Source organism: Oreochromis niloticus, linkage group LG9, assembly GCF_001858045.2.
Source record: "Oreochromis niloticus isolate F11D_XX linkage group LG9, O_niloticus_UMD_NMBU, whole genome shotgun sequence".
NCBI lineage: Eukaryota > Metazoa > Chordata > Actinopteri > Cichliformes > Cichlidae > Oreochromis > Oreochromis niloticus.
In genome coordinates, this window is record NC_031974.2 from 28,551,130 (window position 1) to 28,577,683 (window position 26,554).

The 26,554-nt window shown below is 42.5% G+C and overlaps 1 protein-coding gene across 3 annotated transcripts in view; it reads left to right on the top strand.

Annotated features, from left to right (window-relative positions):
- Nucleotides 1-26,554, top strand: part of LOC100702913 (partitioning defective 3 homolog) — a 346,275-nt gene that overhangs the window by 276,896 nt on the left and 42,825 nt on the right. Inside the window, exon 22 of one of the 3 annotated variants that reach the window (XM_025910174.1) lies at nt 5,637-5,667. The exons of the other annotated variants lie outside the window; for them this stretch is intronic. Within the exon in view, the coding sequence (XP_025765959.1) occupies nt 5,637-5,652 (16 nt within the window). The 3' untranslated portion in view covers nt 5,653-5,667. Of the gene's footprint in view, nt 1-5,636; nt 5,668-26,554 lie in introns of those variants that run through there. 3 annotated transcript variants of the gene reach the window in all.

Below are 26,554 nucleotides of genomic sequence, written 5' to 3' on the forward strand. Positions count from 1 at the left end.
CAATTGCGCACGTGCGCAGCTTAGAGGGGACACTGGTTTCCACACCACTGAAGTCGTTTTACCTCTCTTTTCAACCAACGGCATTCTTTCTTCAGCAGCCATTATCCTCTCCTCTCCAAATAACTTCTGCTTAGCTTTCCGAGCTTCCCTCGGGTCCTCTTGTGACGCATGTTCGAAACGCAGAGAGGTGCGCTCGATTTGCCACACGGAGCAGCGCGAGAGTAAAGCACGAGGGAGGTGCTAATAATCGGCTCAGTCATTTTTAATGATCGTTGAAAACCCAGATCGTAATCGAGATTAAAATTCGATTAATTGAGCAGCCCTAGCGGCAGATTAAGGATCCTGTTTTACTCGGTTATTTGAGTGATACTCTGACAGAGTTGAAGTCTGCGGTTACAACTGCTATATGAAAAAACAAAAAAACGTGTCATTGCCTTTTAACCTGATCAATTTCAACCACATGACCCTGTGCACTTCATAACAAAAAGCATCTGTAGTGTGCAACAGTATACACTGTCTAAAAAGCAAACACATTTATTGCATGTCATACCAATAATGCATGTTGCATAAGAACATTTTAAAACAAGCAGTTTATTTGTGACCAGCTTCAAATACCATGTCAGAACTCCTGATTTTCATATGATCACTAGAAGCAAGGCACGTTTGCATAAATCTTGTCAGGAACCAAGAAAAGTGAATTAAGTTGATATTAGCTAAGAGCATATATACCAATCAAAATAAAAGCTACAAAACAAAACATATTAAATACTCAACAGAGACAGAGAACTTATTTATGAACCTGCCTTAGCCGATTAATTATCTTTCTTCCTTCGCTCATTTGCGTAGCTTTGAAACAATCCTCATGTGTCCAGGAGTCTAAGTTCCCACTTGTCTGTTTAACATCATTGTCTCAGTGCTTTCTTTAATCAAATTCAGTTCCATTCAGTTTTATTCATATAGCACACAATCAAAACAACAGGCCTCAAGGCACTTGCAAGTTGAAGACCCTACAGCAATACAGAGAAAGCCCCAACAATCTACTTTCTAGATTGGGAACAAAGAACTCCCTTTTAACAGGAAGAAACCTTCGGCAGAACCAGGTTCAGGGAGGGGCGGCCATCTACTGCAATCTGTTGGGGGTGAGGGGAGGGAGATGAGACAAAGTGGTGTATAAATACATGAAGATTCAAAAGAGGTGAATGACGAAGAAACGCTCATTACAGTAAAATGCTTTTAATTAGATGGAAAATCTTTCTTTAGCTTTAGTAAACTAAGCAGAGCTGCTTAGGGGCCCTTTGGTTTGGTTTTGGGTGGTGGTCCTTTTCAGAGGAGGTGGGGTCCAGCTGCTTGCCATTCCTGCTTTTTTGTAGATTTTGGTTTTGCATCTATGACTCACTTTTACTTCTTGTTTTTACATACAAGTGCTTTCATTAAATGACTTAATTCACCCGTGACTCTGCGCGGCTAACAAAGCTGCATACTTGTTTATCTACTACAGTTCATAAGACGAGGCCACAGCTGGAAAAATAGCCTGGGTATGCTCCCCTCTCTCTAATAGACCTTTGGTAATGGAGCTCTAATAGGAAGGTCACTGTGACTGTAAAGCTGGAATGAGTCAGACCTGAGCCTATAAAACCCTTAGAGATACGAGGACCCCTGGTCGGTGTGGGCGTCCAGAGATCCCGCCCGTGCTGTCATATCAAGTTTTACTGTTCCTCCGTGAGATCACGGTACAACAAGAGCTCATTTGACAATTTATTACTTACCTCCGTGTTATTAGAACTGGCAGCTCCAGTGCTGTTTTGACAATGCTGTCAGACTCAGTAAAACTGAAGGGCACCAATAGACAGCTGGGATTTATTTATGTTCAGTTTTGTTAACGCCTTATATAAAGTAAAGGTAAATATCATTTGTCACACTGAAAGCGTAAATTGCACTTGCCCTGTTACGGAGCTTACTTGAGAGTGAGGCAGACGTAAACACCTGAACAGCGTTTCCTTTTAAGATTGTTTCGTTTCACCTTATAAAAAAAAAAAAAAAAAAAAAAGGTAAGACCTTGCAAAATGGAATGACCTCATTTCTCGACAGGCGGTTGACAAGTCAACCCTTCCATCTGCCAAGGGACCGGGTGGTTTGGGTGACTGGCACTGGATGCTGCATTTCAGAACGACAACCTGACAGGTGCCAGACTCCACTGGGTTTTTGGGAAGCGGGCGTGAAACAAAGCATCACCTTTGAGAGTGCAATTTGATTGACTGCTGCTCCCATTACCCAGTTGACTTTCTAAAGCTCCTTAGAGCACGGACAAGACAGAGTCAGGGAGACACAGAAGAAGAGGTGGTGGCGGTGGTGGCGGCGGGTGGAGAAACGATACTCAGCTGTGCAAAGCCCTTGAAGTCCTCTGCAACTCAGCAGCTCTGAAGAGTTTGGCAAGCAAGCAGCAAAGAGAGGAAAACAACCCAAAGATCCTCACCCAAAGAAACACTCAGCACCGTGTTTTTCTCCTCGCTCTCGCCGCACTGAAACTCAGTCAAATCCTCCACTTTGCATGGTCTTGAAATTGAATTATGAGGCTGCTAATGCATTTTCTGCTGGTGATAAAAAGGTCAGGCTTTTCATCTCAAAGGAACGTTTTCTGAGCATCCCCCCATCCTCACCTCGTGATTCTGAAGCTGAGAGATGTTGACTTTTAAGGTGGGAAACATCGAGACCCCCCCACCAAGTTGGTTCATAATCATAGGCCAGTGGAGCTGTTATCCTCCCATTCGTTCCTTATTACCCCTGTCATTGTCTTCGGATGAGGAACCACAACAGTCACATTCCAACACAGATGCACAATCTTCAGTTGTGTTGTGTGCTGTAATGTCTGAATGGACCGCTGGATGACTCTATTAGAGTAATGCAGATGAAGAGTAAGTTCTTATTGAACGGCAAAGCCCCCCCCACCACACAATGATTGCTGAATCAGTCTGAAGTAATCACTTTTTTATTGTTTGCTCTCTTATTTTGGCGACTGTAATTAACTCTACAATAAGCAATCAGTCTCTGTGATTTTTATAGTCTATATTTTCATTTAGACGCAATCAAAGCGAGATTAACAACACTTTCTGACTGCAACATCTGTAGCTTTGATTAAATCCTACCTCTCAATAATTCATTGGTAAACAAATGAATGTTTTACGACCCTTGTAATGGCGTTAAGGCTTTAATAACGGCTCGTGAGCCGCTAATAACATTTTCTTCGTGTCCCCGAGGGAGTCGGATTGATATGACTAGCATCAAGGAACAGTTTTGCTTTAATGAGACACATACATTAGCTGTAACGAATTACGCTTTACTGACTTGCTGTTAAAGCAGTTAGTCACATAACTGTGTTTGGTTTCTTTTTGTCAGTCCAGTTTGAGTCCCAGAGCCTTGGAAGCATTTAGTCTCTGAGAAAACATCCTTGAGAGTTTTCCCTTCTTTTCCCTGAGTGTCTGTGTGTAGCTTTGATATTAGTGCCTCAGTAATTGTAAGGCGTATTCCCTGTTCCTTAATCTGGAATGTTAGGTATTGTTAAGAGCACTGAGGATGAAATGGATGAGTCCTCGGGTGAATCCTCGAGGCAGCTAGCTGTACCCACAGGACATCCTGTGCACACGGTGCAGCTTTTTAGACGTTTCAGTCCCTGTACGGCTTTGGAAAAGCCCCACATAAACTCTGTAGATAGGTTACAAAATGAGGGGACAGCTCCAACACAAAGACACACATTTGCGCACAGACTTTTGCCCTTTTCTCCCAGCCTGCTCTGTGCAGCGGCGATAGTGCAGGAGGCCTAATGCACCAAATGCACATCAGCCTTATCGCAGGGGTTTCCACACAGATAGCAATGAGTATCTCCCAGGCAAGGCAAGTGAATTATTTTCCTGGTCTGTTTTCATTCTTTTTTTTTCTTCTTCTTCTGTTTTTTTCTCTCTTTTGTTTTTAACCTACCACTTTGGAAAGGGCCCTGTGGGATGGATGTGATGAGATGGAGCGCACAGAAAGGCAATTTATCCTCCGTTTGTACCATTACATTCATTTAAGAAAGCAAACAGCCTGAAAGCATATCGAGAGAGAGAGAAAGAAGGAAGACGCGAGCGTGAGAGAGATATAGACCCACCTCACTTCAGCTCTACATCAAGTGGATCAAGCTGATTAAGGTTGCGCATGCAGTGTTTTATCAACGTCCTTCGAAGCCTGGAAGACATGCGTACAGTACCTAATGAATTTTCACAAGAAGATGAAAGGAAAAGAGGGGAGTGTGAGGCATACAGGGCAGACATGCCCCAGCAGAGAATATGGAAAGGAAAGACTTGGGGGGGGGTTGGGGTTGTATATGGCCGGAGGATGCTGAAGCCTTGTTTGTTGATCAGTCGTAACCGACTGTACGGCACAGAGGAGATATTCACAAACTAGACGGGCATTTGTCAGGCCTGGCAAGTTTCCCTCTACGGTTTGGTATGAAGGTGATGATTTATTTTGAAAATGTCACAGCAACTAATTGGGAGAAAGCTCCGAGAGAACACGCTGTTAGCAAACGTGGAATATATTTCTCCTGGAATTCAATCACTTAGAAATCCATGTTGATTAAATAACACGCATCGCTGTGTGTGCCTGTTATGGAGATCTCCGTGAGAAATTCTGCTTTTCATGTGATAGATAACACAATTTTGCAAACTGATCGTGGGTCCTCTCCACTAACATGCCTGCCCTGCTCGCTGCTGTCGCACACAGCACTCCAGAAATAGATCAGGTGAGGAATGTGACGGAGAGGCAGGTGACTGCCGAGCGTGGGTTTGCACTGTGGACCGTGTCAGTAAGCAGGTGGCTCTCATACCTCTTCATCCTCCTTCAGCCTTATTTCCATTTTTGCCTGTCACTACAAGAATTGCATTCAAATAGATGCACACAGAAGTGACCCAAGTGTCAGCCAAGGCAAGACATTGAAGGTGTTCCAGGTTGCTTAAGGCTTCAACTCTTACTGTAAATATAACTCGTGGAAGAAAGAGAAGCAAAAATGCCAGGTTGTGGAAACAAGTAGTTAATAGCTTTCTTTTACTGCTGTGTATTCATCAAAATCCATTCCAATAACAGCTGCAACCTAAATACTGACTAATAAGTGCGGTGTGTATTGTTAACATGTTGGTAATCTACAAGATTAAATCCATAGTACCAACACTGTGTACTCTGTAAAGTCTTAATGTCGAAGCTTACCTTTACCTTGTCATCTCTTTGTAATGTGTGACATTATAAAGAGAAGACGCCACTACATGAACATGAGAAAAACCATACGTTTAGCTGTCTCTTACATCAAAAGCCAGACTGTGTCCTAAATGCTGTTTTCCAAGTGGTTCCGGTGTTGCAGCTGTGCCAAGAAGTCAGTCCATTTAAATCAAAAGCCGGTCAGTGTGTACAGGGGCACGTAATTAAATTTACCTTACCACATCTGAGCCAGTGAGCTAGAGCTCTCAGCACAGAGCAGCATAAGTTCCCTCTATTTTAAGAGCAGTATCCATATTCCTTTGTCATACTACGGCATTGTCATTCCAATCCCCGTGCCTTGAACAAGCTTCCAGTGGCAAATCGGATCTCAGCAAAACCCTTTGTAATTACAGGGAGCTGAATGGGTGAGTACGTCCCAAATCCACAAGACCAGCCAGCGACACATTCCATCTGTCTTAAGCCTTCTTCCAATATTTGAGATTGACTCATGAGGAGGTACTGAAATAGTGCACAGCACCATTCTTCTTCTTCTTTTTAATGTTTGTATGAACATTCGGTTAAGTCCTGTGAAAGTTTTGGACAGAATTTTTGATCCCATGTCTCACAGTGTAGGCCAGGGGTGGGCAATCTCAGTCCACGAGGGCCGGTGTCCCTGCAGGTTTTAGATCTCACCTTGGGTCAACACACCTGAATCACATGATTAGTTCGTTACCAGGCCTCTGGAGAACTTCAGGACATGTTGAGGAGCTAATTTAGCCATTTAAATCAGCTGTGTTGGTTCGAGGACACATCTAAAACCTGCAGGGACACCGGCCCTAGTGGACTGAGATTGCCCACCCCTGGTGTAGGCCTTCACATTCAGTCTTTATAGCTAATTGTGAATGGTGCATCATTCTAATTAAGAGTGTTTGATTAGTGTGTTTAAGTAATAATATGAAAATGTTGGACAGACAAAACTTAAATGTAGTTTTATTAACTTATAAAATCAATTATTTGCTTTGTTTTGATAACATTTGTTGGACAGCTAACACCATCTTTTCTAACGTAGGTATCAGGTTTTCGTGTGTGTTAGCAGAGTGTATATCCTGTGGTTATCGAGTGAACATGGGGCTCATTTCCTGACTGTTACTCTATGGTCTCATATGTGCATAATTTAAAAAAAGAAGTAAAAAAAGAAGAATTTACTGGGGGAAGCCTGGAGGCTTCTCTGTATATGTTACAGGACACAGATAGGCCCCAGACTGGACTTTAGGGCCCCTTTAGCAAAATGGGACAAGTGCTTCATTAGGTCACCTGAGCTAGACCTGCTTGAGCTCACTGTGGGACCCGGTAAAGCCCCGTGGAGGCCACCACACATTTCTAATGCCATCAGCGCGCCTGTAAAAATGCTCTTAGTCCCATTCAACAGAGTAATGGCAGCACACAGCCTTGTCGGACCACTGTAATGGGCTCATGATGTCATCGCGGATCATCGCAGAGCCAAAGGTCTTAGAGCCTGGCTTGTTTTCAAAGAAAAGTGGGCTGTTTCAAGGGAATCATATTAGCATCCCTCTGTTTCCACTGTACCAACTGTGGTGGGGTGGGGTTTGTTTGTGCCAAAAGAGATTACTTGGGAAGTTAATAAGCAAAGGCATTTTAACCTAGTCAGACTTATTGAATTGGTTCACTGATTGGACCAAATGCCATGTTGGTCCCAAGCAATAAGCTCTGTTATTCCTCTCCGTTGTCCTCTTGTCTGGAACTACACAGTAAATCTTCAGCTTTCTGGGAATGTTTTCATGTGTTGAGTAAAAATACAAGGATCTGCCACTGAGACTTTGATTTCACTCATTAAGTACCACTAACATCTAGCTTTTTAGGAAATAAACAAATATTTTTGCTTTCAAATTTCCACTCAGTCAAAATGGGCATTTTCGCTCTCCCGTCTCTGTCTTAGAGTTTGATATCGTGGTGTTATTGTTGGCCATCACCACTTAAAAACATGTGCGACTGCGGCCCCTCATTGCTCTACTATCTTTGTAGCTTTACAGCTTTTATGGCTGATGGTCTGTAAGCGTCCCAGTGAGATGTCATCCTAGAAACACTTGTCTTCTCTGCCATGGTTAAACATAAAGAATAATCCCCCTCCTGCAGTTATATGGCTATCATTAAAGGCTCACCGCAAGGCCGACCTGCAGTGAGTTTCACCACGGATAATGGCCGTGTTTTAGTGGTAGTCAGGGACGTCAATTAAAATCCACAGCTTTTTTTTATGACCTTTTGTAGGAAGTTGTGATTTATCTCTTGCATCTCAGCGAAGGTTGACTACCTAACTATTTTATAGTTTTCTGTAATGTTTCTATATAATGTTACTCTCATAATCATCTCTATAAACAGATGTCTGCGTATTAATATTTAGATTTATTATTTCCGTCTGCTCTGTACCAGGAGTTTCCTTTTTCATTTGTACATTGCTTGTAGTGTGAGAAGCAATAACCAATAATGCTTGAGCAGACAAACAATCCTTGATTCTAATGGAAGGGCAAGCTGACACAACACATGTAAGAAGGAAGGACTCGTTTTGAAAGGAACTAATTTCCTGGTCAATAAAATACCTTGAGTTGCTGTATAAAAACTTAAAATTAGTGACAATTTCTTGGATTTAGACAGAAAAACTTTGTTTGCTGGAAATGCAGTGTGAAGTGATTTATAAAAAAACAAACATTATTCAGCCTCTACACTATGGGTGTCAAACATAAGGCACGGGGGCCAGAATTGGCCCGCCACTGGATGGCTTTGGCAAATGTGAAGGAGGGCACAAATTTTAACCTTGTTTCTGTATTTTCAGTCCTACGTCACGAGTAAGTAGATAGACAGTAAAATTACATAAAGTTGCTGTTTTTTCACTGTCTACTATAGAAATGTATATATTGGACTGTCTGCTCAATGAGCAAACAGAACTTTTTCTGCCATTTTACACATTTATTTCTTGCAGTTTAAGACCAAAGCAACATTTCTTCATATTGGAAAAGTCAAAAAACTGTGACGTGTTGCTGAAATTTCACGTTTTCTTTTGTTAAAATACCTCCGGTATTATACGTGCAGTTAAACTTCTTTACACCAACAAAAAGATCCACTGATCTGGCCCACTTAAGATCAAAGTGAGTTGTTTGTGGCCCACAGTGTAAAATGGGTTTGCATGTGCGGTTTTAAAAGTCGTTATAGCAATAGTTTCCCAGTTTTGCTATTTTGAGGGAAATTTTACATTCATGCGATGAATAAAAAACAGTTCCTAAATGATGCTATACGAGGTGTACATACAGGCCAGTTTGATCCACAATTTTTAAAAAATGTATCTGTTGTAGGATCACATTTACACTATGGTTGTGTTATTTGTCTCACTGTGTATCTACATAATCACATTATATCTCAGCTGACATCTGTTTCACAGCAGAATCGTGTTAACGGCACCTGTCATCTGAACCATGGAATCATCCTGGCAGTCCACTGAGATCATAAACTGTGAGACAAAGAGGTTAGACATGTGTCATCGGTCATGGTCGAGTATTTCTAGCTCTTTTACATTACTATCAGGAGACAGATTCAGGTTAGTCAGGAGTTTTTTTTCATCTCTTTTGCAAGTTTTCTTCTTAAAGAAGAGAAAAACCTTTCTACATGACATTTTCAGAATGAACAAGAATGTATAGTGTTGCTATTACCAGCAATACCTTTGAATGTTATCTGTAATTTTCATTTTGTAGAAGACTCGGTGCATTTCCAGAAGGAGATGGAGCACCATAAATTGACAGTGAAATGTCCAGCCCTGAAGCTAAAGTGGTTTATTTAAGTGATTTAAAGCAAGCGAATGTCTCTTGTCTCTTGAACATAACATTTTGCACATAGTGCAAGACAAAGCTGTTCTAAGTATGATCGTGATTTTTTTTTTTTAAGGGTGGCGAAAGGGAAAAAGGCAGAAAATTTGAATTATGACATTAGTTGCAGCGTGGAGACCTGAAGTGGTCTTTCATGCCACGTCCCCTTCATTTCACCTGCGCTCCATCGTTGCAGGATCCTTTCTGCTTCGTTAATGTTCCTTTTTTCCAACCTTCATTCATTCTTATTCTCTTTCTCCCATTTTTCTGTTGCACGCGTCCACTCCCTACACTACAGTCCCTCCCCCACACACACACACTCTGTCTGTCTTTATCTGTCTTTCGCCCCCATTTTCAACCAATGCCAGGGATAGTGCACAAGCCCCAGCTATCAAGCTGTAATGAGCATGTTCACTAAAGCACTGATTCATCAGAACAAAGACAGGCAGAGAGAGCGAAGGAGAAGGATGGATGACAAGGGGGAGAGAGAGACTCTGGAGTGTATCCTTGAATGGCTTTGGACTGTAAACCCCTACTGCTTCCTCCTCCTCCTCTGGCTCTATTTTTCCTAATAGCCTCTTGGGCTATTTCTGGGCCCCTTTTTAAATGGGAGGTGGGTGGGAGTGAATACAGTAAAGCAAGGGTGGAGGGGAGCATTTGTGCAAGTGTGTGGGGAGGGGGTGCTTGGCCCTGCTGAGGCACTGAATAAGCACTCTGACTCGCAGCAGGATCAGTGGTAGCGGTGGTTGGGTTGTGTGTGTGTTTGTGTGTGTAGGGGCTCTCTGTTGCCACTGGAGACGAGAGAAGAGACGTATATGCACGCACGCACACACACACACTCACACACACAAACCCCGCAATGTGGAACCTCCAAAGCTGATTAGTCAAACTTGTGATTTCCAATTTCAAACCCGCGACACAAATCCCGCACTTAATATTCATGCAGAAAGTGGTTAGGGCTCCTTGTCGTCCCACGCTGCCGTTGGGCTGTGGGTTAGGTGGCGGCTGGGTGGGTGTGTGAGTGTGTGTGTGTGGAGGGGTGGGGGACGGTGTTTGAGTAAATAGAGAGAGGGAGTTGCCTTTTAATCAGCTTAGTTAAAAGGAAGGAGATGATGAAAAAAGAGGAGGATGACAGGAGAAGAGAAAGTAATGTTTTTTTTGTGGCTTGATTGGGTAGGTGGGCCACTGGTGAAAGCAAGCAGCCCACACACACACACAGACAGGGTGGACCATGTTATCAGGGGGTGCAGAGTGACAGAATGAAACCCCTGTCTAAACAACCACCCATGTCTTGTTTTGTTTATTGTTTATTGTTTTTTAATCTTTTTGACCAATGCAGACAGCCGGCACAATTTCATCTTTAATGTGGCGCTTTACTGCACGTCTTTCCCATCTTTTCCTGTGTGTGTGTGTGTGTGTGTGTACGTGCAGTTTCTTTGTCAGGGTACGCATTCAAACATTAAGACGATTACAGCCGACGTCTGACAGATGCCATTTCTATTTTAGCGAGGATGATTTCAGTGGCGCAACTGTTTGTTCGACTCCCCCGCCTGTGTCTTTTAACCTTGTAATCAGAACGGCGTGCTGCGTCATCATTGCTCCCAAAACACAGGAAGAGATGGCTAGAAAGAAGGAGAAGTGTGGAAAGAAAGAGTGAGAGTGGATAAATAGAGAGCAGGGGATGCTCAAGTGGAAAGTAACTAATGATCCCTTATGATTTGATTTCTGCTGTTTCTTGAAATCGAATTTTAACCTTTGTTGGAGAATGAGTAACTGCATACATCACCAGGTGGTGGAAAAATGCAAATACAAAGAGAGGTAGAAGACCAAATTTAAAGACAGATAGATCACCAGTGAGTCCCAGCTCCTGGAGAGAGAAAAAGATTGTGGTATAGAAGAGCGTTTTGATCTCCCACGCCTCGCCGTCGAGGCCGCAGTTGTAGATTTCCATCCCATCATTTATCTGGCCATCGTGGAGAGGTGCAAGCTGTATCCAGTCCCCACCACGCTCCATAACTCAACCGCTTTTCTCCAGAGAGGTGCTCGCTAAACACCGCCTCCCTCCACGTCTCCTCCTCCCCAGCTCTCATCGCACCCATCGGTCTGTCTTTAAAACAATCGTTAGAGACATAAAAGGCAAGCAGTCTGCAACCCTCCGCTGTAACTCTCCACATATCTGCGAGCCTCCTCCTCCTTGTCTTCCGTGCTGGCCTTGGGGAGAAGAATGCAGCCAACGTGGATGCTCCTCAGGGAGGCTTTAGGAAAAATGGCAGCGATAGAGTCTACAGGGGCTATAATTCACCAGGCAGGCTCCATGATGCTGTGACACGGTTATTAGCCATATAAATTGGAGCTGTCAGTGTGTCATTATTGCTCACATTCATGTGAGACCATCCCTCTTTTTTTGTTTACTTATTTGTTTTTAACCAGCTTTGGCCTCAGATGCTGAGAATACTTTTCTTTTTTTTTCTTTTTTGTATCATGGCAGAGCGATTGATGCCTCTGGCCAAAATACTTTCCTTTTGTTGTTAGTTTGCTTTGTTTCCCCCACTATCGGAATGAGAATAAAACACGCACACATTGGCACAGTTACAGGACATAGATGTTAATTAGGTGGCTGTGCGCCTGCAGTGTGTTGACAGCAAGTAAACACAATGGCAAAGCCTTCATGTGTCAACGTTGTTTTCTGGAGGTTTACTGGAACAGCGTTTCCAGCGTTACATCACTGACTGATAAACAGATAATTAGCATTTGTGTTATTAGTTTTAATAGATAAGCATCTTATTATACCTGTTAACACGCCTGAGGAGCGAAGGTTAATGAATTTACCTTTGTTAGATTCCAAATGACATTTTTAAAACATTTTTATATATTTTTAATAGAATTGTTGTTTCTTTTCTCTTTTCTGAGAAGAGAGAGAACCCCACACTTGTTTGTTTATTTGACTTGCTGGTGATTCTGAACAACACAAAAAGGACTAACAGAAAGAGAGGAAATGATGTAATAACAGAAAAGACTTTTTTTAAGGGGCTCTCAATTGAATTTTCACACGATTAGTTGACGGGTTAGGAAAAGAACTGTTTGACTCGCCAAAATATTTCCCACATTACAGGTTTAGGACATTTACCTGACAGAGATACAAATGCAAAATTACAAAGAGTAGAAACATTTGCCCTCATTTACAAATGCCCGTGTGGATATTTAAATAGCAGTGTCCTAGGAGGAAGACAGAAAAAGATGACAACACTCCATGAGCATTTTGCAGCACAAATGAACCAGCTGCTCGATGAGAGGCTAACTTAAGGCCGGACAGTCCTGATCCCCAAGGATTCCCAGAATCCCATCCAACTACTCTCCAATAACCTGGCCACAAGTGACCGTGTGGTTAGTGAATACCTCAGTCAGCAGAAACTCTTGAAGAGAAGACGGCCGTAGTGATGGCAACATCAGGAAGAAGTACCAAGGGCTCAGAAAAGAGCTCGAGAAGATGTGAAGGGTGAAAGTAACAGTAGTCTTAGTAGTAATTGGAGAACTCAGTGCGGTGACCCCAAAGTTAGGGGAGTGGCTCCAGGAAATCCCAGGAACAACATCTGAGATCTCTGTCCAGAAGAGCGCAGTCCTAGAACACAGCAAAGACAGCGCAGGACCTTCAGGCTCCCACGCCTCTGGTAGAGGACCCGAGCTTGAAGGGTAAAGACCTCTGGAGTGACAAGGGAATTTATTTATCTAAGAGAGAGAGAGAAAGATATCTAAATGAATATGTAAGTGGCACACAGGCTAAAATAAAGGGGATGCTGAATATTGTTAACCCTGAGATTCTCGAGGGTTTTTTTTGTTTTTTTTAAAAAAAAGCTTTATGAGTCAAAGTTGATAAAGACTAGCAGGCTACGAGAAGAAGAAGAAAACTGGTGGAGGACAGGGAACAGCTGATCTGTCAGCCCCAGATAACAAACAAAAAGAGAAAAATCCAGATTCTACTAAGTCTGGTAGCTGATCTCAGAAATAATAGCGACATTGCGTCTACGCTACATCTGGATGTATGTTGTTGTATCTTGTACGTTACGTTTATTTTCTTGTTTGTTCATACATTTTGCTAAACATTTGTTGTCATGCAAATCTGTAAATAAGTATTCATAAAACAGTGACACTGTTGATTCTGTTCTCTTATACAATGAATATGTAGCTACCTTGAATATGTGCAATTTACACACAGATTAACACACTGTAGGTAAATGAGGGCCATTCTTCCTGATTTAACAAAAGTAACACAGCACTTAATTGCTCCCATTTACACACGGAGCACAGTTCTCACTTCAGTAAAATATCAGCTCAGATACTGCGCTTTAAACAATTAATGCTAATGTTTCCTTCACTTGTGTGAAAATGTTTGCTTGATGATGACGGGTTTTGTATTGTGACTCTTCTGGATAATTGTAACAATGCTGACAACAGTGCAGTGCAGTTATAATTCTGTCACTTTTATCAAACATGAATTCCTATCAACAGGAATTTTGGTTAGGACTTCAGAACCAAGCCTGAGAGTCTGTCTTTAGAATTACCAATTATCCAAAGAAATTCCTTTTTTAGAAAGTCAAGAGAGCAAAAGAGAAAAGACACCAATTATGAAAATTTTAAAGTCAGTCAATAAATAAGTTGAATGTGCAGGTGTCTGAGCTGTCAGCAGTTCTTTCCTCTGTTGCAGTGCCAGTCTTTGCACCAGACAGGATTATTTTTTTTAGCTCAGAATCTTTTTTGTTCTATTCAGTGTCCTGTGTCGTGACAGTATCTAAGCACTACACATCAGGTACACGTCCCCCCCCCTCTGGGTTTGGGAGTCTGTTTTATGAGCTGGGAAGCAGCGAGGTCAGGGTCTCTCTGGATTGTGAGATAAATAGACTGTTAGTCAGTGTTTACACCTGGGTCGGAGTGATATATCTCCTCCTGTTTAAGAGAGACATAAAAATCTCATCCCCCTATCTTTGTCTGGCAGTCAAACGCCACAGCCCAACAGACCACAGACATGATGAGAGTTATGGGCTGCAGGTCTGATCGGTACAGTATGCACAAGAAGAGAGATGATTTATTGGCAGGCTAACTTAAGGCTGTAACTTAAACTGACTGCATAAAATAAACTTGGTTCATATGCATCGTGTTTCAACAAGACGAGTAAAGCAGAAGTTCTTAGCGCGCACTGTAACATAATGAAGCCAAATCCATTGAGACGATACCTAAAGGCTTTGCTAATAACACATATGTGAAAAAAAAATCATTAGTCACAGGTTTGTCAGTCCAAAGACCAGAATATAAAACAATATACTAAAGTCAAATAAGATATTCTAGAATTCTAATTTATTTATTTATTTATTTAAAATCACCTTATGTCATTTCCTGTCTTCAACTAGATTTTCTTCCAAAAAAAGAACAGAAAAACTTAATCCCACGATTTATTTTTTCCTGGTAGAAAACAGGAAAATTTTGTAACTTATTTATTAGCGCTTAAGGTGGAATAGGAAGCTCGTTCCACCTTAACTTGGTTAAATGATAGCTCTTCCATAAATTAGGGGGAAAAAAAGTCAGCTGCATCCTCAAATGGTGCTGTTTTGTCAGATGCTGATGGCATCGCTGGGATATGCAAAGGTGCCCTTTAGCACTGGTGCTTTGGTGCATCGCACAAAGGAAGCATAGCAAGAGTGATGAAGTCCATATTTAGAAGATGGAGGGGGTGGTGGCAGGGCAAACCAGAAGTTGTTTGCTGTTAAGGTGTGCTTTAAACTTTGTTTTACTTCATTTTCAGTCGCTTTCTTTTTAATTTTGCTTCTATTGCCTGCTTGGTTGGCTTAGGGCACTAAAACAAATGGTTAGGTTTAGGGAGAGAAAGTATGATTCTTTACAGCACAGTGAAAAATGTACTTAACCTATTCCTTTCAAATGTCACGCTGAGCAGCCCATTTCAACCAACCATATGTATATATCTGTGAGACACTGAGACAAACCAGCTCTTTGTCCTGGGATTGAGAACGAGCTGGGGAGTCATGTCTATATGTAAACTGAAGACTTTTTGATACAATATAACAAATAAATGATCGAGAACAAGGGGGATGTGTGGAGCTGTAATAACTACTAAAGCACAAAGCTGATGAGCCGTGCCATGAAGCTTTATGGGAAAGAGTTGTTTAAGATAGAAGAAGTTGGCTTCATGCTGAGAAAGGACACTACAGATGAGTGTTCATGGAGAAGTATAGAGAAGGTTGGAAGGAGTTGCACTGCGTCATTGTGGCTCTAGAGAAAACATATAGCAGAGTGCCAGAAGAGGAACCGTTGTACCTCATGAGGGAATAAGCAGTGACAGAGAAGTTTGTCAGGGTGGAACAGGACGCGCATGAGGATAGCGAGGCACTGCTGAGGTGTGAATTAGGCGTGACAGGTGATGGGTTCAAGGTGGGTTTAGAATTACTTTGGACATTGGCTGTGAACCGCTTGTTCTTTGCGATGGTGATGGACAGGCTAACAGATGAGGTCAGGTAGTCTCCATAGACTATGATGCAGCTGGAAGAGAATCTGGAGAGGTGGAGGTATACCCTGGAGAGAAGAGGAATGAAAGTCAGTCGAAGCAAGACTGAATATGTGTGTGTGAATAAGAAGGAGATAGGTTTAACAGTGAGTAGAGATAGTGAAGGTGGACAGATTTAAATATTTGTGATCAACCATCCAAAGTAACGAACATGAGGGCTGAAGAAGAGAGTGGAGACAGGGTGGAGTGGGGGGAGATGAGTGTCAGGGGGGATTTGTGACAGAAGACATGCAGAGGGCTGGTATATAGAAGAGGATGCTAGGGATAGGGTGACATAGATAATCTGCAAAGATGACCCCTAAGAGCAGCAGCTGAAAGAGGAAGGTTACTAAATTATATTATTCGCTTGACTTCAAGGGTGTGAAATTCTGTGACTGACCTTAATCTAAAGTTCAAAAAAACAAAAACAAATTATGGGTAAAAAGTGTTTCAAAGTACTGAGTAGATGGAACACAGCTTTAAATTTATAGATGTAAGATTAAAAATAATTTTTGCTAATTCATTTCTTAATAACTTGCACCCCTCCTTCTAGGAACACAACGCCTAGCAATTTCTGAGCACACCAACGCACTTTAGCATTTTCAGAGGACGGCTATCAACAAGCAGGCCGAGCATATTTAATGTCCAATAATGTAGTGAGACAGCTCAACACATGAACAGCAACGCAAGTGTGCACACATGAACACACGCACATATGCCTCAGTGCTCACACCAATATCGAATTATCCTGTCTGGTAAACACTTTCTTTCCAGACCACTTTGTCATTTGAACCTAAAATTCTAATTTGGTTCTGCATTAAATTACCCACAATTACCTTTTCAGGGCTGCTTTAATACTTTTTTTCCTCTTCATCGCTGTCAGCCCCTTGCCACATCATCCACTCTCTCTCTCTTTCACTCCACCTTGCTGTCTCTTTCCTTCTCCGTAAGGCCGACTCCTCCTTCACATGCGAACCCGCACACATGCCGGGCAGCTTAGGCGCCCTGAGGAGTAGCTGTCAATCACCCGTCAGGCTCCCAGGTCAATTTGCCTGACTGCCAAATGTGTCGTATCAGTGTGCTCCCCAGTGTCAAGAGCCCTCATTATGGGCCAAAGGCTAAACCAAGGAAGTGAATGAGGCTTTCCTCTTCATTATTTTCAGTCCCTCATGACCTCCTAACCTTCTTGCACTCTCTACAACTAAAACTTCAACCCCCCAGTCCCCAACCCCACCCACCCATACCTGGCTGTAACAATACTCAAAGAACCCATACTGTTATAACCATGTTTACTTGTTGCAGCCCTTTTTCTTAGTGGCATGCTTCTAGCACCTTTCTTTCTTTGCTTGTTTTATTCCCTGTCTTAGAACTTTCACTTCCCCTCAAAAGATCCCCCAAGGGCTAGGCACAAGAAAAGTGTTTCACAAGTGGCCTTGGAGATGTGTTTTCCCATAATGCACCCCAAATGGTGCCCACTGCTTCCTCCCTTTAATTGTCAGATTAAAAAAAAGAGACTGACTTGATGCTTTTTAGATATCAAAAGCTCAGCCAACAAGCAACTAGGCATTCTTTCTTCCAACGGATGCCAATTGGGAAACTTTATCTTTATGCTCACTTGGGGTGAGGATAGTCATGAGAAAGATGGTAGATCAGCCAAAAACTACACAAAAGGAGCTTGCTAATGATCTAAAGGCACCTGGGACCACAGTCGCAGTGAATACCATTGGTAAAAAAAAAACCCTACAGCACCTGTACGTACCCCCTGCTAAAGAAGGCACACGTACAGATCCGTCTTAAGCTTGCCAGTGAACATCTAAATGATTCAGAAAAGACTTGAAAGAAAGTGTTGTTGTCAGCTGAAACCAAAATTGAGCTCTTTGACATCAAGTCAAGAGAAATGCTGAGTAAGACCCACATAACACCATCTCCGTAAGCGAGCAAACTTGACAAAGTAATAATATATTAAACTGTAAGATAAAGTGTCTCATCTTTTGAACAGCTTTGTTTTTGAGGGGATCAATCTGATCAGTAGAACCACCCCGAAGCGTGTGGAGTGTCTCATCGTTGGCAAGCTACCGTGACAGTGGAGTCGCATTGGCAGCGAAATTATTTCACTCCTGGTTATTAATTCACAAATCAATTAACTGTCATTGCAGCATCTGTCTGACGAATCGCTTGTAATTAGCCCGTAGGTGTAACAGAGCCATCTTCTGTTATCTGTCTCCCCGCCTGCATGCTGGTCAGGCTGGCTGATGTGAGCAGAGATGGGCTTTCCTGTGCATTAGCCTAACACAATTAAACTAATTATTGATTTTTGTTTCACCTCCACGCTATCCACGGCCCAGATAGCACTGTGTAAAATGGAAAAGGCCCTGATTTCTGGATAGATTAGATGAGTAACCAGAATGAGCGAATGAGTAAAAGCGTTTACCGAAGGACGTCGGTAACTTTAGAGTACTGTTTATTTTCAGTTCTGAGCTCCACACGACTATAAGGGCAGCAGTTTCCTATTATATGGGACATACATACAGAGCAGTAAACAAGGTTATCTGGAGACCTTGATGGCTTCACCTCACTAACACAAAGGCTTCAGTGTTTGTTTACCAGTCCATCTTATCAGCAAGTCAATGAATCACAAACAGCATCTGTGCGTGTATTAAATATCGTCCTTGGTGCAGGTCTACTCGCAAAATATACATAACCTGTAGCAAACAGAGATTTTTTTTCCTGCTTAATACAGAAAAAGCACTGACTTGCTTCACATTTACGTACCAGACAAGCAAGCCAGCTTTCTAACGCTAATTGCACAAAGACAGCTAATTGTAACACAAAGCGATAATAATGTATGTTCTAACTTATCTGAGCTATCAAAAGTGTTTATAAATATAATATATCGATCTTAACCTTAATGATCTCTTGTGTATAACTATTTTTTGACATTAGAAAATGTCAGACATAAGCATACAAGCCAGGATGTTATTTCCTTGCATGAAAAGTAGGCTTATTTGGCCACACCACGACTAAGCGTGCCACTGTTGGCACCGTTGCAAGCAGTGGGGTTAGATTGACTGTGTACCATTTGGCCTGCCGTGTGTGAGAATGTCAAGTGGCTTAACCCAAGGCTCATTCATCTTTGCCCCCTCCTCAGTTCATGCCAGCATCGAGCTAAACAGCCCTGCATGCAAAGTCTGCCCCTCGTGGATAAGCCTCATTCAGTCTGGCATGTGGTGCTTGACCACGATGGGAGGAGAACAAAACAGGAAGTGTGGCAGGAGAGACTCGGAAGAGTAGAGAGCATTCTTAAAGCGGTTAGGAGGTAGGCTAATCCTTCCTCCCCTACCAGGTGCTGAGAGAGGAGATAACTTGGGAGACAATACCAACAACTAGGTCTCTCCATATGGTCCTAAGTGTGAGTGCGTGTGAAAGCTGCTAAGCAGCAGAGAGGTGGGCAGGCTGAGTGACTGGCTCAGTGGGTGTAGGGGGAGAGGGACTGGCATAGAGAAGGATAACAAGAGTGAATGGGAGGGAGCGAGAGGTCTTTGTTTTTGCAGGCCCAAACAGAGATTAGTGGCTTGCTGATGTTTTCTGTCAGTAGCCACACTGTGCTTGGCTGCTTTGAGGGGCCACAGCTCAATGAAAGTGAACGTGATGAGATGGCCCCCTCAGCTTAAAGCCTTGATGACTGATCTGTTTCTGAGAGCTACTGGATTGACCCTTTGGGCTGCTGAAAACACTTAGATAGTGCACACACAGTGCTTCACTGATAAGGATACAATTAGTGAGTTGTAGTTGTATAGGGACATAAAGGGACAAATTCCTTAATGTGGATACATTTTGCTTTTTGTTTTCACTTACTGGGATATAAAAACATCTTCACTAGCCTAACCTTCTTTACAACAATGATTTTAAACACCACTTTATATGTTTAAACTTTACAAACCTGCTTCTGTATCTAAACTCACACACCATCTTGCTAGATAGCTTGCTAGCATGCTAGCTAGAGGCATAAGTTTGAGGCTACTCAAACTTAGACCCCTCACACCCATATGCTTGCAAGAGATGGCAGCCCCTCCCTGATCCTGGTTCTGCCAAAGGTTTCTTCCTTTTAAAGGGAGTTTTTCCTTCCCACTTTCACTGAAGGCTTGCTCATAGGGGGATTTTCTCTTTTGTTGTAGGGTCTTTACCTTGCAATATAAAGTTCTTTGAGGTGACTGCTGTTGTGATTTAATGCTATATAAATGAAAATGAGTTGAGCATAGTGTGGTATAGTATAGTACAGGATTGTTGCCCTGTTGGGTGACATTATTTAGGCCAAGCTTTACAAATAGCCAAACATTTGACTCTAGAATACTTTGATATACAGAGGAGTTCATAGTCAACTTAATAGCTGCAAGGTCACCAGTTCCTGTGCAGTTCATTACCTCTCAGGTTCCTTCAATTTTAAACCAGTATACACACATTTTACTTGGTGGTTAGTAAAATATTAATACGCTTAGAAAGAAATCTGGAGAAAATTTACACTGCTGTAGGTACTGCTTTGCTTGTTATGTTAAAATCACTAACTGTTCGAGAAAAAGAGCCAAAATGACCTCCTCTGTCACCCCAGTTCCCTTTGTATAGCCCCAGCAACAAAAAAAAGGAAAGCTGGCTTATTGTGTCTTTGTAGGGTCCTGTCACATTTGATTCATTATAAAACCCTGATAAAAGTGCAGTACAGCAAGTTTCCCCAGTTACCTCACCGCCCACTCAGAGGCATTCTCATATCTGGCAGCCCCCATTGTGAATTCCGCGTTTCATGCTTCCACTGTGTGAAAAACTTTACGTCTGTCTGCAGAACTCTGCGCTCTACCTTTTATAAAAGCAAAAGTCTGCCAGACTGAGACCAAAGAGAATGAGGCCTCTTTGTTTCTTTTTGATTTTTATATTCATACCTCTATTACCATCAGTAGTGTCAGATTACAGGCAAAATCACTTTTAGCTTTGACCTACATTTTTATATATTGCTTTCTTCTTTTCTCTCTTTGCCTTACCTGAAAATTCATCAGTTAGTCGACTGTCGACAACTTTTGCAGTAGGAAAGTTGGGTTTTTTTTAATGTATAGGTGTGTGTGTGCATGTGTGTGGGTGTATTATTTTTTATTCATTCAACATTTCTGTGACTGTGTGCTCAAAAACGGGACATGCATGGGCATTTGAAAAGAAAATTGCAGGTGAGCATCCAGATGTAGGAAAAGATTCTGTAAACTTGAGATGGCGAGATTGTGGCCATTTCTTAGACTGAAAGAAGAGTGTTGTTTACCACACACTTTCCTCAGTCTGAGAGAGGGAGGTGATACGCTGATAAAATGCCATGCCGAGCGAGATAGGACATGACACAAAGTTGGCCGCCCCTCGACAGCCTTTCCACTTTTCACCCTCGCGTTGTGTGAATGTTTTTTGTTTTTTCTTTTGGAGATATGCTCCATTCTCCACTGAGACTTTTTTGCAACAGCAGAACCTGAATCAAGACCAAGTGATAAGATCAGGAATGTAAGACTCCCTGATAGTGCTCCCGCTTCTCACGTAACACCTTCTCTTTTCCATACGTGAACAAATGATGTTCCAGCATTATCTCCTAATGGGCGAGGTTACTGTGTGCACCGATACACTTTATGTAGTCAGACGAACAAAATCCGCAGTGTTTCACAACTGACTGCTACACAAAGATTAGCTGTCTTTGCCATGCTTTGGAAAATTCTCTTTATTATATTTGTTTAACTGCGAACCACAAAAGCAGCCTCTGTGCTCGAGACGTTACTAAACATCTGACTGTGCCCGACATGTGAAACATCAGAGTATGCCATCCTTTTTTTTTTCTCTTTTTCTAATCAAGGGTAGCTTTGTTAGGCCAACTCAAAGAAGGGAGATCATCAAATGCCAAGGTCTGGTTTTGGTGGTTATATATCTCCTCGGGCCTGTCCTCAGCACACACTGAAGATAATCTCACAATGACCACCTTGTCTGGACACTGTGGGAAGAGGCGGGATTTAAAAAAAAATGTGTAGCCAGCGGTTTGAGCTCCAGATGCCCCGAGGTGTATACCGGGCTTGTTTTTACAAAAAGCCACAAATAGGAGCTGAAAAACGCTGCAGAGCAAACTAGTTTATGAGATGCCGGTGCTTTATAGAACTAGATGCAGCTGATGTTCGGCAGAGAAATGTTTCGTAATGAGACATGTGTTTACTTGTAGAAAAGAGGAGGAAAAAACACTGACGCAAACGGCTGAAAGGAGCTACGAAGCCCTTAGCAACCGCCTCGTGCTGATGGGGCTGGTTTCAAAGCCAGAGCGCTTTTTTATTATTGTTTCCAGTTTAATTGTCAGCGAATTCTCATTCATTCGGCGTCTGATTCTTCCTCGCCGTATATTGCATCGCTGACAGTTTGAATGGTTTTGCTTTCATTACGGAGCGCATTATCTCTTCCCTTCATGGAAGATGCTGGTGTTTTATTGTAAATGGTTGTAGTTTTTCTTTTAAGACCTTCAGTCTATTTTTTTTTTAACCTCAGTCTTCTTGTTAACATTCCAAGGAAATGCCCTTCATAAATATTGATGTGCATTAAAACGCATCATCACCTTTTGGAGAACACTCAACACACAAGGATCTAAATCCAGACTGGCTGGTTATGCTGCAGATAGCAAGATGTTCCCTCTCTGCTCCTATAAAGGGAAAAAAAGTCTTTTCCAGCTCCCGGTTCCTCTAGCCTAGCGCTCCTTCTTGCTTGTTTTTGATCTTAGGTGACAAGTGAGGGCTTTTGCAGACAGGAGAAGAAGCAGGCAGCGTGGTGCACCCAGAAAAGTGGCTTTGATAGTTGAAATTAATGAGGCTGGATATGTTTGGCTCCGCTCGTTATGCCTACACATAGACCCCAAACCCCGGGGGCCCCGGAGTTCTGTTTTTCGTCTTTGTGCCATGATCTCTCTGTCTCCTGATTTAGCACATCCTTTACTCTTTTTTTCCTCTTTCTTCCCTTCGTTGCTTTTTCTGTCTCCACCCCCCCCACCGCCCCTGTTTTCCACCCACATCTCACCTCCATCTCTCAAACTCTGTCTACTTGTGTGGTATGTGGAAGATAGAGATAATATAATCAGCTGTGCATGGTGAGAACAATAAGTGTGTCGTGTCTGTGCTGACAAGAAGCAGACGCCTCTTCAAAGCCACCTTAACATTCCACTTCAGCCCTAACTGCACGCGGCTGGAGGAAGGCAGAGGGGTGGGGCGGCTGAAAAGGTTTCCTCTCTCTCAGTGCCGAAGGAAGCTGCCAGGACCTGTAAATGTTCGTGTTATTCAGCTCCGTTGTCATGGACGTGTGTGCATGCATTTCCCATGAATTAGTGTTTGTTAATGAAAGTAAAAAGTACTTCTGTCTGAGTTGCAATTCAGAATGAGACTCTAACAAAGACGGTCAGTCTCACGATATAAGTGTTTTTGTTTCAGTGATTGTGCACGTGTGTGTGTGTGTGTGTTAAGGGGTTGATGGGCTTGAGGTTGGTCCTGAGATAAGGGGAACATCTGTTAGTCTGTCTTTATCTCTGGCAGAGCTCCTGGCACATCGTAGTAAGAAGCCCCATCTAATCAGAGCAGACAGAGTCGGGAGGGGCAGTGGGGGGTTAGCATGTCTGCCAGCTCTGGGGTCCTTTCTGCCTCAGCCCTGGCACCAGGATGCACACACAGACACGCAAACCCAGACTCATCTGCAAAGAGACCTTTTTTTCTTTTCCGTCTTCACACTTTGTCATTTTAGCATCACCCTACCATCGCACACAGCTCGCATCGGTCATTCTGTCGGCAAAGATTTTCACAATCGTCACTTCTGTCTGCCACGTTTTTGCCAGGCAGTCTGTAAAACAAAGTGGTTCTCTATCTGGTGGATTGAATGAATTTTGCCCAAAGAAACCAGTTTCAGCATTTTATTCACTGTTGCTTTAGAGTTTTGTTTTTTTTGTTTTTCCATCAAACTGCAGCAATCCTCACTGCATCAACCGCAGCCAACTTCCAGAAGCCAAACACAATACCTGTTCGACATGGACTGTCTGATATTGACTGCTTGGTGAACTCGCCGTGCATCAAGATCGATTTAGGTCTTCTTCCATGTTTTTCCCCAACCTGGAGAATTTGCTTTGCTGCACTTATTGTGTGCGTGCATGCGTCTGCGCGCGTGTGTGGGCGTTGGTGCGTGTGTCAGAGTAACCAGCAGTGACACCAGCCTGCAGTGGAGCTGGTCCTGAGGAGCTCTAATAAATTTAGGTGGGCCTTGTCACCAAGTGTGTCTGTGCGTCGCTTTGTCGATCATGAAAGCCGACAGGTTTATGCAGCTGAGGTTGGATCCCTGGGGAACGCAGAAGAAGCACCCAGGGGCATTCACACACACATGCGCGCGCACACACACACACACATGTCGGGTATTTATAACTTGTGGGGACATCTAATTGACTTAATGCTTTCCCTAACCTTAACCATAACGTAATTGTAACCCTGACACTAAAACCAAATTTTGAATCTCAAAAATGCCTTCAAACTTGTGAGGACCAGGATTTTGGTTTACCTTTTGGCCATAACTCTTGTACATGTACAGGTTTTGGACAAGGGGGCATTAATCACACTGTTCTTGCCATAGCAAAATCCTTTCAAGCTGCAGGGCAGCCAGGATACTCTGTAGTAGTTCACTACATTAGAAAGTTAAAACGATGCAGACTTCCAGCAAAGAACAATCTGCGATCAGCTTACTCATATCAGAAAGAGATTCCAGTTGCTATTTTTTCCTTATTGTTGTGTCTAACAGGGCATTTTTGAAGACGGATGCTTTTTAGCAGCACAAACGCACTCTGCAGTAAATACTTCTGTTTTTATATTCTCGAGCACTCGGGCCTTAATTTTCATTTTAATAACTGTGAAGAAAAACACAGGCACCGGGAGATACCATCTTTCATTTGCTCTAACTGGGAGTCAAAGATTATTATTTCCCACCTCATCTCTGTAATGAAAATTTATTTCAACTAGAGGAGGGCTGCTTGTATTTATGGGAATTAATTCACATGTGCATGGGTGACAGTGAAGGAAACACTAGCCGACATCTGATTTATGTATTTCGCATGGACGGATGAGGGGAGATTGCAAATCAGGTACCTTACTTTATTCGGGGAAAACGACAGGAGAGAAAGTTTCTTGAATTTATGTTTGTTTCTGTTTCCCTTGACTTCTCAATCCAAGTTGCATTTTGTTGTAAGCTTGTGTTTGGCCTCAATCCTGCCTGGAAAAATGACTCCCTTTCATTCTGCATTTGATCCCAGAAAATGACAAAAACCATTTGAACTAGCTGAATGACTCCCACCTGTAGCATACTTCTCCCCTGACAATCTCACACATGGACATTTCCAAATATGGGCCCCTGATTCACCCCCTCCCTTTATAAAAGTCAAAAGTCACACACCAAACCCCCTATAATGACTTAATAAATGCAATTTTCTTCTTCTTCTTTTTTCTTTAAATCCTTACCATGACAACTCTCAGAGGGGGAGACCTTTGACTTGTCACCCACCCCCGAAGCTCTGCTGCCTTTTGTTATGCTGAGTCTTAACATGTGTCACTTTCACTGCTGCACTTTTCCACTGCCTGTTCAAGATAAATACCAATTGGGAGCCCAGCTTGTCAGGAGAAATTATGGCATCACGTCTCATGTTGGAGAAAAGACAGAAATCTTGTTGTTTACACACATGCCATTTAAAGCTGGACTTTAAAAGACAGACCCTCTTTCTCCTGAGCAAACACTCAGGGGTTTAAGAGATTGAGGGAGAACTGAAACCTCTCCAGCGACTCAAGGGGAGGGAAGTGAAGGCAAAGGTTATGGCAGCTCTGGTTTGTATCCATGTGACTGTCTGGGTTGCTCTACATTTAATCAACGCGTCTCTCAGTGTGTTTGTGAATTTTTTAGTTCCTGTCTGTAACTGAATGTTTACATTTCTGCACTTAACATGAATGGTTTGAGGATCTGCTTTTCTCTTCCTTTTATTTGGAGAATTGTTGAAGAATTGTGCGATACAGGTAAGGAGCTGTCAAACATCAGGATTTCAGTTTGTCGCGCATCGAGCGGGTCCTTTTGCTGTGATTTTAGTCCTCAGATTTAAATGAAATGGGACCACTCTTGAACTCGGGGCTCTTGACTACAATGCTGCACATACACATTTTTCTGTCCGATAAACAAATGAACCCTTTTACAGACTCACTTTGAAGTCTCTGACACATCTAGGTTCACACAAACCCTGTGCCATGGCCTTGCCTTACAGGTCTATTCAAAGCACAGTGATGTAGCATCAAGAGCCAAACCCTGTCACTTTAAAACCTTCCAAGCTCATACCTCTGGAGGTAGGCAGGCATGGAGGAGATAAGGCTAAGCCCACACCTTTCTTTTTTCTCTCTCTCTCTCTTCCTTTTTCTCGATTGCTCTCTGGGTTTTTTTTCTCCACATTTTCCTTTACAGCAAGCCGAGGCATGGAGGGTGTTGCGATATCCACAGTTCAGATGTTCTATTGTAAGTCCACGTTGTGTCACCTCATAAAGAAAGAGTAGGGTGATCTATCAGTCACAGCACTATGTGCTGTGGCTCTTATAACCTTGAAGCAGTTATGGGTCTAATAGAATTGTAGAAGATGGCTGTGACTATTGAACCTGTTCTGAATGGTTTAATGACAGTATCTTATAATACTCCATAAATGTTTTAACATGTTATAAAGATTCAATCACTGTTAGACAGAAATAGACAGAAATATCTCACAGAATGAGAGGGGAAAAAACATGTTTACTTCAAAAATACAAGCTGTTGTATTCACCTCTAACACGTTGTTTCTACGGAAACCTAGTGCTTGCTAACTGAT